The 13,265-nt window shown below is 38.7% G+C and overlaps 1 protein-coding gene across 8 annotated transcripts in view; it reads right to left on the bottom strand.

Moving 5' to 3' along the window:
* The window catches only part of FARS2 (phenylalanyl-tRNA synthetase 2, mitochondrial), a 519,601-nt gene that overhangs the window by 367,596 nt on the left and 138,740 nt on the right, over window positions 1–13,265 (bottom strand). For all 8 annotated transcript variants that reach the window (XM_054557152.2, XM_024248067.3, XM_054557156.2 and 5 more), the window contains one exon: window positions 10,611–10,770. In XM_054557152.2, coding sequence (XP_054413127.1) covers window positions 10,611–10,770 — 160 coding nt within the window. The remainder of the gene's footprint in view (window positions 1–10,610; window positions 10,771–13,265) is intronic.

Raw genomic sequence — 13,265 nt, 5'->3', positions numbered from 1 at the left:
TAAATCTAGAAAATGCTAACCAACCTACAGTAACAGAAAGCAGATCACTAGTGACCTAGGTCTGGTGGGTACGGAGAGTAGGTATAAGAGGCAGTAGAGGGACCGTGAAGGAGCACGAGGAAACGTTTTGGGGTGATGAGTATATCTTGATTGTGGTGATGGTTTAGTGTGTGTATAATTATGTCAAAAGTTATCAAATTGTACACTTTAGTTTATTGGAAGCCCATTATAATTCAGTAAATAAAAGAGTAAGCAGAAAGATTCAGCATAATAAGTGTTTCCCCCAATCTGTTGAATTTTATAATTTGGAAATCAATTGTGACCTCAACAGAAACGGTTAGAATGAACTAACCACCACTGCCTCTGTCGGGCAGCAATTGGAAGGTATATTTCATAAACTATAGCTGAAAAGGACAGTAAGTTTCCAAAGAAAGATGGATCGTCAAATAATGGTAGTTGTTTGTTTTATCTTGAGATGACATAGTTTAGGGTATATTTAAAGCTGATGAAACAAAATTCTAGAGAAACTGATGGGCTGGTAATCAGCAGTCCAACTAAGCACAAAATCCACACCCAGTCACCCAGATTTTCTCAGTAAAATACAGCTTATCCTCTGACAAAGAATAGAAAAATGGAGACTGAAAAAATGGTGTGGAATAACAGAAAAAAAGAGATTTGTACAGTGAGCTGACCAAAAATAAGAAAGAAGAGAGCCACCAACCTTGACCTGGCTAAGGTGGCAAATCTGAGACGCTACAGAAGGTGGAAGCACAAAGAGATTTGGGCACCGATTCAAGGCTACGTTTGTATCGAGTGTCTAGTGCAAGTCAAAGGAGTGAAGGAGTTAAAGTGGTTGATAACAGAGTTTCCATAACTAACTTTATGCTGATGATCAACTCCTTAGTATGAGGACTACTAGAAGTAGGAGGAGGACTGTCCTAGAAGACAGGCCAGAAGAGAAGTGGCTGAAATCAATCAGGAAATTGAGCTTTCTATGAACTTAAAGAGTAGAAGGAGAATCTTCCCTCTCCCCCTAAATCTTAATGGTTTCTAGGTCACCTGTATATCAACCACCTGAGAGTTATTAGTACCAGTAAAAATAGTTTGCAATGGGTGTAGTTCCAGGCACACTGATGGTTTTCATTACAGTAGCCCTAAAATTTTCAGTGCCTTTTTCTCTGTACCTTAAGATCCAATAATTTTATTTTAATTAACATAAAATCCCAAACAATTTCTATTTATTATTTCCCTAGATTAGTGAACCTCTCTGTTATCCTCTGCCCAACTGCCATAGAATCAGGAAGGTTTTTGGGCTCCTTAAAAGTATTATAGTTCAGCTCAATCATTGCTATCTCAACCTTTCTCTAAAGAGGTTCCCTTGTACCAATTCCTTAGCCCCAAAAGATCAACCCTAGTATATATTTTCCCCTTTCACTAGACAGCTAAGGAAAAGTGGGTCTTAGGCCTCTCTCCACCTGAGTCCTAGGGTGATGTTTTATTTCCACTGAGTCCCTCCACTGGCTTAAAGCGAGGCACTTCACTTTTCATAGTTAATGATCCCAAGGCTCAGAGGTTGAAGGTGTTGGCCTGTTTTTATCGGAAAGAGCAACCTGCTCTAGACTACATCTAAGGTACGGTGAGGCGAGTGCAGACAAGTCAAAATTGCTTGAATGCAACAGCTGCCTTGGCTACTTCACTGTCTAGGAGTACTCTGAGAAGGATAACAACTCCCCAAGCCAGGCAACACCAGCCAGCCCAAAAGAGCTGATTTAAAAATTAATAAAGTGATACATACTTAAAATTTTTGATGGGATTCCATTTAGGAAGAATGTAGCACTAACAATTAATTATAAACCTAATTCTTACTCTCAATCCCTTTCACTTCATTTATACTAATAGAGCCTCATGGATAAAAAAATATGAAAAGATATGGAAGACCTGATTCCTTATTACACATGATCAAGTGATTTCACTCCTGACCAGGACATCACTCACAACACAGGGCCCTGGAATGTTTCTGCTGGATGGGACCATGTATAGGTCCCTATGCAGGTTGGGCTGGCAAGCAAGTTATCTGAAGGGAATCAACACGTGTGGATGGAAGACAGTGGCAGCAAACTGGGCAGAGGGAGAAGTCAACGAACTACAGTCAGGCCAATGAAGCCTTTACCTTGCCAGAGGTCTGGAGCAGACAGCCTATCAGAATGGCCCATGGAGGGCCTTTGTATTCTTGCCATATTCAGTCTTCGGATGTGGGCTGCCCTGGGAAGGGCATGTCTTCGGGCAAGGAGACTCCCTGCAGCTGAGGCAATTCCCCAAGAAGCTGACAGCTGGAGGCGATCTGCAATCCCATCAGCCTGGACCCTTGGAGGGGATGCTGGGAGGTGCATTTCAATGACCACCACAGGTCTTTTAACAAGCAAAGACAAGACATGACTCCCCCATGGCGACATACCTTGTCAAAAATAGAGGGTCCCAATCCATCTCTCCTTCACACTCATTAATCTAAACTGTGCTACGAGGCCAATCCTTTAGAAAGGGAAATGCCAATGTTTAGCAAAGAAACTGTGCCAAAGAAAGGCTGGAAACTCAAGGACAGAACGAGAAATTTAAAAGTTAGAAATCCTAAATCCCCACCTTGGTTACTCTGAAAGAAATGATCTACTAAGCACAGTGCAAAATATACATAAAACACTCGAGAAATATTAAAAATGACAACAAAATCCACAAGCATAAAAATAGTCTAAAGCGTTATTTTATTTCTTTCTAATTCTAAAATGATAACCTCTCTTATAGCCTTAGGATGCTGGTACAATTGAAATGTTAGCAGAAAATAATAAACCACATTTGGACAGGAAAAAAACCTGAAACTAAAGCAGCTGTAATAACATACTGCCACAAGGAAATAGTGTGTTCCAATTTTTAATTTTGCTTTTCAAGAACAAAGGAATCCAATAATAATAAAAAAAAAAGGTGAAAAGCCCAGACCATAAAAACAAATATAAAAAGAGTTGCTCAATATTTCTGAGGCCTGTAGAGGCAGTTCCCATTCATCACTAATTATAGAAAGAGTGAACCTTAAGTTTTTAAATGGTCTTTGCTACCCAGAATGTAATTGGATATGACGTAGTAAACGGAGGCTTTACCACAAGCTAGCTACCAGGAGGCACAGAATGGGAAGAGAAGGTAAAGGAAAGAATCAGAGGCACAATCAGAGGCAGCACCTAGAGAGAAGATGATTTTTTGTTTTGTTTTGTTTTGTTTTAAAGAGACAGGATCTCAGTCTGTTGGCCAGGCTGGAGTGCATGGGCATGATCATATCTCACTGCAGCCTTGGACTCCTGGGCTTAAGCAATCCTCCTGCCTCAGCCTCCTAAGTAGCTGGGACTACAGGCGTGAGCCATTGGGCCTGGCCCTGATGTTTTTTTGTTGTTGTTGTTGTTTGGCTTTTATAGGCCTCACAGTCTCTGAAATATTACTAATAAGATTTCTTTGTATCCTATCCAAAAGCTAACTTCTGGTATGGCCTTAGAAGACAGATGGTGGGCTCGAACTGCCTCAAATACTTACCAGCCCTGTGATTTTTACCTGGCACTTTATTTCTCTGTGTCTAGGTTCCCGCATCTGAAAAACGGAGATTGTAACACCCATATCAAAGACATGGTTTAAAAATTATTAAAGTGATACACACTTAAAATTTTTCATGTGATTCCATTTAGGAAGAATGTAGCACTAACAATTAATTATAAACTAATTTTTACTCTCAATACCTCATCTGAAAAACGGAGATTGTAACACCCATACCAAAGACATGGTTTAAAAATTATTAAAGTGATACGCACTTAAAATTTTTCATGTGATTCCATTTAGGAAGAATGTAGCACTAACAATTAATTATAAACCTAATTTTTACTCTCAATACCTCATCTGAAAAACAGAGATTGTAACACCCATACCAAAGATATGGTTTAAAAATTATTAAAGTGATACGCACTTAAAATTTTTGATGTGATTCCATTTAGGAAGAATGTAGCACTAATAATTAATTATAAACCTAATTTTTACTCTCAATACCTCATCTGAAAAACAGACATTGTAACACCCATACCAAAGACATGGTTTAAAAATTATTAAAGTGATACGCACTTACAATTTTTCATGTGATTCCATTTAGGAAGAATGTAGCACTAACAATTAATTATAAACCCAATTTTTACTCTCAATACCTCATCTGAAAAACGGAGATTGTAACACCCATATCATAGATGCAGGTCAAAAGAAAAAACTCTTTGTCAACGTGCTTAGCACAGGGTTTCACACTGTTAACTATTATCTCTATCATCGTCATTATTACCATTATTATTGCTATTATTAATCTAAATTTAATCCAGGTTGATGGCACCTAGATAGGTTTACCAAGACATTTTTCAGAAGCTAGCAAAATTACTTAATTAATAAACCAACCAACAGCAAGAACCCAAAACCCATAACTAAACAGTGCTTCTGAAACGCCTGAAATAGAACAAGGCGGCCAGGTGCGGTGGCTCACGCCTATAATCCCAGCACTTTGGGTGTCCGAAGTGGGTGAATCACCTGAGGTCAGGAGTTCAAGACCAGCCTGGACAACATGGTGAAACTCCATCTCTACTAAAAATACAAAATACAAAAAAGTAGCCAGGTGTGGTGGCTCACGCCTATAATCCTAGCTACACGGGAAGCTGAGGAATGAGAATTGCTGGAACCCAGGAGGCGGAGGTTGCAGTGAACTGAGATCACGCCACTACACTTCAGCTTGGATGACAGAGTGAGACTCCGTCTCAAAAAAAAAAAAAAAAAAAAAACCACAAAAACGAACAAAGCACTTTTCTTCAGAGTCCAGAAGAAACAGCTGAGAATCCTGAAAGAGTTGTGAACATTCGGTGTGAGCACGAAGGAAGCACACAGCACTGTCTGTGTTCTGTGATACAGACCCTCTCACTCTTCTAGTTCATCAGATGGGCCCGGGTTCCAGTCACCTTCCCACTTCACTTCACATCTCCCCTGAGAGGCAATACAGCGGACGTCACAAACACGGCAAACACGGTCAGGGACAAGCTCACACACCTCTACAACAACAGCTCGCGGCAACACACCCGGCAGAAACACACCAGGGCATGGCAAGGGTGTGTGAATGAGGCGCCAGGATGCCTGGCCACTGTGTGGATGGGGTTAAAAATGACCTTGGCTCAAAGGAAAGAAGAAAAAGAAAAGGCTTTCTTCCCAGACAGATTCTAATGCATGTGAACCAACGTGTATTCTCCAAGCAGGTGGATTTTTAAACTTTAATTCCATTCCATAATTCTGCCAACTCGGTCTTACAGACAAAAAGTGAATTTGAACATTTATAAAATAGCAACATCGATCTGTAATAAAAGCTGACTACCAAAAGTCTAGGCTGACAATATTTTTAAAACAATAAAGCAAACATATGCCTAAATGAAAGAAGCTACAACTTCACTGATATTCTAAAATTAAAGTTTCTTTTTTTTTTTTTTGAGTCAGAGTCTCGCTCTGTCACCCAGGCTGGAGTGAGGTGGTGCAATCTCGGCTCACTACAATCTCCGCCTCTCAGGTTCAAGTGATTCTCCTGCCTCAGCCTCCCGAGTAGCTGGGACTACAGGCGCGTGCCACCAAGCCCAGCTAATTTTTTGTATTTTTAGTAGAGACGGGGGTTCCACCATGTTAGCCAGGATGGTCTTGATCTCCTGACCTCGTGATCTGCCCGACTCGGCCTCCCAAAGTGCTGTAAGCCACCGCGCCTGGCCCAACTTTAAGATTCTTAATTCTTGGCCAGGATCATGCCCACCATGTCAGGACAGGCATCACAGTCAGAAAAGTCATATATTGCAGAAATTGTTTTTTGTAAGGAAATCTGCCATCTAGATTTAAAAGCTACGCAAATACAAATATAAAAAATAATACAAAGGAAAGTCTAGGACCATATTTTCAGAGAGATGTATATCCTGAAACACCTTGGACAGCTTACATAATCTATACAGAGGCTAGCACATGGCTTACTTTTTAAAATATCTCCTGGTGCAGACATGAAAGCCACCATCAGCACCAATAAGGCTGCAGTGCCATAGTCTGGTACACAGCTCCTTCTTGTTCCCTTAGACGTGATAAAGGCAAATCAGCCATGACCGTTGCTCTTTGATCGTATTACTCTTTCCTCATGTGCTCCCTGCTTTTATTGTCTTGTCTTAACTTTCCTTCCCTTCCTTCCTTCTTCCGTTTGTTCATATTTACACATTTATCTGATATTTTCTACTTACAAGGCATCTTTCACGTTATCTTGTTTTATTCTTGAGTGAAGCAAGTATCATCGCAACTTTTAAAAGTTAGAAAACTGAGACCTGAAATGCTACGTGACCTGTTCAGGACTTCAGAGTAAGGGGATGAACAGGAGCTTCATTTTAAGTTTTCTGATTCTACGCTACCGTTTCTCCATGCTCATGAGTCTGCTGTCAATCATTTTTCTTCCCCTTGCCTCTTCTTTCCTTCTTTCCATAGACTGTGCAGCATCATGCTTGCTCTCCACGAGTACTTGTGTCACCTACTTTGTCATGTTTCACCCCATTCTTCTGCCCCCCCACCTTGCTTATCCCTTCTCAAGGCTAATTTCCACTTACCAGATGTCAGCGTGCATGTGCCTCACCAGGAGCCTTCCAGGAGCACAGGCTGGGCTCAGGAGGAGGCGCCTTGCCTGTGTGCTTGGAGAACATCCTATGTTTCCCAAGGAGAGAGCTCAAGATCCAAGGCTCCATGGCTCTTTGAAGACAGGGAGTATGGCTAGCTTATTCAATATTGTGATGCCTGCAACAGGGTGCAAATCCAGCTTCTAAACCTCACCAACAGCAAATCATTTGATTATAGAAATGTGTAGGATGACATAAATAAGGAGGATGCTAAAAAAAATTCTCTCCATAGTTTGGCAATGGAAAAATTCAGATAAGCCTGAATCTTTCTGTTAAGACACAACATTATCTCCTTAAAATACTAGAATCCCTTCTACCTCACCCTGCCTCTAAAATGGCCTGAACAGCACAATCCATCTCCCTGCATTTGTGTTAAATAGATGATATAACTGTTTAAAATATCACAATTCCTTTCTTTTATCATGAAAGCAAAGAGATGCTGGCTATCATAGGTTTTTCACATCAGCAATTTCTATTTAAAACCTATTTCACTATTATATTAGGCCATTTTAATGAAATATATCAAACCTAGAGATGGGAAGAGAAAATAGCAACCACCCATATACTCATTATTCAGTTTTATCAAACCATAACATTTTGTCATATTTAACTTTAGTTTTTAAAAAATAAAACATATAAATACATTTGAAACATGGTATCTACCTCTCCCTAATACCATTTCCCACTTCCTAGAAAAACATGATCCTGAAGTTGATGTGCACTTTTTGAAAATGTATTTATATTAAAAATATACAGGATTAGCTAGTGGTTTCTTATATATTACATGAACTATGCATTTGGCAATATGGCAGTCAAGATATTCTAACAAACCTTGCTAAAACAGAGCAGGAGAGGCTTAATAAATTACAACAAGATTCTCTTTAAATACATATTTGAGTTCAGGCATAAGTAGGGGAAATCTGTAGTAGGAAAAAATAGAGGTGAATCAAGAAGAGTGAGTACTGAAGTCCCAGCTGGAAGAATGGTGACCATGAATCCTGCATAAGGCCAGAACTTTGTGCTATACTCTATTTCTCTACACCTTTGTCAACAATTTAAAATGTTAGATTTAAAAAATTATTTCCTATTTGAAAAAGCTCTTTGTGGTTTTATTTTGTTTTTCCCTGATTACTAATAAAGATAAGCATCTTTTCATATATTTATTGGTCATTATATATATCATTTGCCACCTTCATGTTCACCCATTTTTCTCTTAAGTTGCAATTTCTGTTTGTTTATATGGAGGGGTCCTTTATAAATGCCAAATGTGTATTTGACATACCAGTGGACTCCTGTTAGAATGGCTACAATTAAAATGACTAACCCTATCAAGTGTTGCTGAAGATGTACAGCAACTGGAATTTTCAGAGTACTGGTGGGAATCGAGATGGTGCAACCCTTCGGAAAACAGTTTAGCAGCTTTTTTTGTTTTGTTTTTAGTTAAACATACACCTACTACTTGATCTAGTCATTCCACTCTTAGGTATTTACTCAAGAGGAGTGAAAACTTAGGACCCAGAAAGAATCATCCATGAATGTTCATGGACACTTTACTGGTAATAGCAAAAAACTGGAAACTACCCAGATATCTATCAATGAGTGGATGGATAAACATATCATGGAAGTGAATACCTTATAAATGCCAAATGTGTATTCTGCATACCACTAAACTCCTGTTAGAATGGCTACAATTAAAATTACTAACCCTATCAAGTGTTACTGAAGATGTACAGCAACTGGAATTTTCATAAACTACTGGTGGGAATCAAGATGGTACAACCACTTCAGAAAATAGCTTAGCAGTTTTTTTTTTTTTAAGTTAAACATGTACCTACGTTTATGAGGAATGAAAATGTAGGACCCAGAAAGACTGATCCATGAATGTTCATAGATGGTTTACTGATAATAGCAAAAAACTGGAAACTACCCAGATACCTATCAATGAATGTATGGATAAACAAATCATGGAATGGAATACTGATCAACAATAAAAAGGAATCAACTACTGATATATACTATGACATGGATGAATTTCAACATAATTATTTTAAGTAAAACAAGCCAGACAAAAAAGAGCACATATTCTAAGACTCCATTTATATAAACCCAAAAAATGCAAACAAATTAATGGCATCAGAAAGCAGATCACACGTTGCCCGGGGTGAGATGTGGTAAGGGCAGAAGGGAAGGATTGCCAGTGAGCAGGAGGAAACTCCTGAGGACAATGAAGATGTTCATGTATTGATTCTGCTGGTAGCTTCATGGCATGAACTTGCAAGATGTCAAAACTTGTAAGACTGTGCAAGTATGTTCATGTGCAGTTCATTGTATGTCAACTTATTAAAATGTACACTTTAGATATGTATAGCTTACTTTATGTTAATTACACCTCAACAAAACAGATTTTTACAAAAGCTCACAAGAATAAGAGAGTAAAGGAGAATCCTAACCACAGTAGGTAATCTGTCTTCTCAGATAAGAAATATAAGTATTTCTTAAAGATAGTCACAATTAGGAAAATCCACTAACCTTCTCTTTATATCGTGATTTAAAAAAACAAAATATATGTCAATTAAGTTAAAAATAATTGGAGGGGGAAGGTGGCATTACTGAAAACAAATATTTTTTGAAAAATAAAGGCAAGTGACTAAGTGAGGTCTAGATTGTAACAATATTGTTCCTCCTGCAGGAAATATACTGTTAATGTTTTTGCTGTTGATAGTGGTAATCAGTATGGCAATATGTAAAGTTTTCCACTGGTTCATTCACATGGTTAAGAACCTTGCTCCACTGGGCTGGGCATGGTGGCTCACGCCTGTAATCCCAGCACTTTGGGAGGCCGAGGCGGGTGGATCACGAGGTCAGGAGATCGAGACCATCTTGGCAAACACGGTGAAACCCTGTCTCTACTAAAAATACAAAAAATTAACCAGGCGTGGTGGTGGGCGCCTGTCATCTCAGCTACTCAGGAGGCTGAGGCAGAAGAATGGCGTGAACCCAGGAGGCAGAGCTTGCAGTGAGCTGAGATCACCCCACTGCACTGTACCCCAGCCTGGGAGACAGAGCGAGACTCCGTCTCAAAAAAAAAAAGAACCTTGCTCCACTGATCACGTCATCATGTAATGATAACATCATAATATACTCCAAATCAGCCTGTATATTTTCACTCCATCGACGACACCGACCTAATCCATTATCATTCTTAGCAAACGTTATAATCATTTTTCTTTCTCTAGCTAAAAGTTTCTGAGTGCCAATCTGAAGCCACAAGTGAAACATTTCGTACCTGACCTCATTAAGATTTTCAGTCAAATAGCAGTCAAAACTTTGTTTCATGCACGAAATTATTTAAAATATTATATCAAATTACCTTCAGGCTATGTGCGTAAAGTGTATATGAAATACAAATGAATTTCGTGTTTAGACTTGGCTCCCATCCCCAAGACATCTCATTATGTATATGCAAGAATTTCAGGCCTGGCGCGGTGGCTCACGCCTGTAATCCCAACACTTTGGGAGGCTGAGGTGGGCGGATCACGAGGCCAGGGGTTTGAGAACAGCTTGGCCAACATGGTAAAACCCTGTCTCTACTAAAAATATAAAAATTAGCCAAGTGTGGTGACGGGCACCTATAATCCCAACTACTCAGAGGCTGAAGCAGGAGAATTCCTTGAATCCGGGAGGTGGAGGTTGCAGTGAGCCAAGATCGCACCACTACACTCCAGCCTGGGCGACATGGCAAGACTCTATCTTGGGAAAAAAAAAAAAGAATTTCAAAATATGAAAAAAAAAAAAAAACCCAACCCAAATCCAAAACACTTCTGTCCCAAGTATTTCAGATAAGAGATAGTCAACCTGTGTTTGAGTACTTACCATCTCCAAAAAGATGTGCCATGAGCCTCGTAAGCGTTTGCTTAAGATCAAACTCTACAAGCTTCACGGCCTCCATGGTGTGTGTCTCTTGTTTATGCGCAGAGCGAGAACTTTGTTCAAAGAGCTGCAGGCTTTCTCCATCCTTTATACCAGCAAATAACTGTAAACCAACAGGAAAGTACAAATAAAGAAAATATCCTGGCCCATCTATATCAGATAACTTTAAAATTCTGCTAAGAATCTTTTGACTCTAAAAAGTTATAATGTGGGAAAAAGACTCATTATGTCCTGTCAATAAACGTGATGAAATTAACATTCACTTAGTACAACTCTGAAGAAAACACTACACTACATGGTATGGAGGGGTTTTAGAGAATTAAGACACTCTTCTGATCTTTGCTAATCTGTTTTTGATTTGCATGAACTTATAGTCAGTTCCCAACAAGAGTCATTATCCTCAATTCTAGTGGAAATACTAGTAAATCGCTTTCATACTCTAAAATTACATCCCTGACCATCCCACAGTGTCGAGGAATGAAATCCTGTAAGGTCCATGAAGGTAGAAAGCAAGCTGGAATTTGCTAGTCCTGTATCTCCAAAGCTCAAGGCAGAGCCTGAAACATGTTTCTGCCGCTTACTATCTGTGTAAACTTAGGCAAGTGATATAGTAGCTAAGCCTCAGGGAATCATCTATAAAGTGGGAATAATAATAGTAAATTAGTAGATTTATTACAAACAAAATAATATATAAAAAATACAGAGTATCTGGCACATTCCAATGGCTAAATAAGTTTTCCTCATTATTGTCATCATGATTATTAACCACAGCTATCATCAGTCATAAGCTGCTTTACCACTGAAATAAAGTAACTTTCTGGTCAGTGACACAGCAGGTCTTTACTTGGTAGAAGATTGGCTCAAAAGGGATAACTGAGCAAATGAATGTATCATTCTTCCCACCCAAAGTCCCATAATCAAACATAAAAAATGTTTTAATAAAAGAATGAATCAGCTGCCATTTCTAGTAATGTTGGTTTGGATAATTAGAACCAAACTTCCTGATAAATGCTACTGAAAAAATACAGAAATTCTTAAAAGCATTGAAGAAGTAAAACTGAGATAGGAGTGACTGAACTCTACAGGAAGCATGAAGCCAGGGGTAGAAAATTAAAAAATAAAAATAAAAAATAAAGTAAGCACAAAGCCAGAGAGAAACATTGAGAATATCTGCATGTCTAACCTATCAGCTAAAAACCTGAACATGGGTTGTAACAGCTTACCATGGAAGTGAGACAAAAGGGAAAGCTTTGCTGTGGAACCAAGCTGGAGTGTTTGAGTCCCTGAAAGACTCATCCCCCTGATGAGGATGAGCACAAAAGTAAACCAATCCTTATATAGACTTGCAGTCAGGTATCACATTTTTCTGGATAATAGAGACAGCCTCAGGCTACGAAGATGATCTAAGGCAATCCCAGACATACTTGTCAGCAAAATAAGACAAAACCGTTTTCAGAAAAATATTCTAATATCCTAGGCCTCAAATTATTCTTATGAGGACTAAAGATAATGACAGCTGTCAATGCTTCCTCTAAAAATAATTTAGAGCAACAAGAACAAATAAAACTATTGAACACAATGCCTTTGGCAGGCAGGCAGGAAGGAAGGAAGGCCAGTCAAAATCTAGGGACAGAACTGTTACACTCCTGCCCCACTGATAAGGCTTTGAAGTAAGCAACAGCAAGCTGGAAAAAATGAGACAAAGAGAGGAGAATGAGTGAGGTGCTCAGGTTGACCTTAGAAACCCAGAAAGTGTAAGTTACGCTAAGTGTGAAAATCCTTTAAAAAGTGTCCTAGTAGGCCTGAGCAGGGACCACAGAAAAGTGGTGTAAAAGCTTGCCCAATTTGAAGTGACAGGATCCCAAAACCACAGTTACAATGGAAGAGAAAGGAGTTAATACAAAGCGAAAGACAACCTTTTCAATCGAGTAGTAAGAGAAAAAAGATGCAAACAAGAAAATTCAAGGTTGTGAAAGATAAAGCACAACTAAAAAATTAGAGGATTTACAAAACCATTCTCTAACCCACACCAAAAATAAATAAATAAACCACTAAAGTGTGCATTGCTACACTAACAGAAGAGGGCACCAGAGACTAAGGAAGTCTTTCACACACCCAAAAAGGAACAACAAATAAATTCAATAAAAATATAGAAAATTATTACTCAAAAATCAGAAAGTCAATTCAAAAGAGCTCAACTAATGAAAATCCAACTTTTCTCCCACCCAATCCCCAAAACTAAGGAGCACTAAAAAGAAACACAAACTAATACTTAAAAACTAAGTTACATATGCTCAATCAAGCATTTAAGGATATAAATTGCTTTAGTCAGAAACTCAAAAATTAAGAACAAAAATAGAGAAAAATGAAAAGAGAATTGATTTAACTCAGAAAAAAAAAAAAGAAATAAAATCATGTCAGAAACAAAATCTAAATTCCAAAGCATGCAAGGGACAATGGAATCAATCAAGATTTAATACGGGGGCATTGAAGAAAAGGAGAAAAACAACCAGAAGGAGGATGGTAAAATAAAGAAAGAAGAATCAGAGAGAAAGTGGTAGAAATGGAACACGGGCAAAGAAGGAATTACATTTATAT

The sequence above is a fragment of the Pongo abelii genome, chromosome 5, assembly GCF_028885655.2.
Source record: "Pongo abelii isolate AG06213 chromosome 5, NHGRI_mPonAbe1-v2.0_pri, whole genome shotgun sequence".
NCBI classification, from domain to species: domain Eukaryota; kingdom Metazoa; phylum Chordata; class Mammalia; order Primates; family Hominidae; genus Pongo; species Pongo abelii.
Note: the sequence above shows the minus strand (reverse complement) of the source record. Positions and strands in the feature narration are given on the sequence as shown.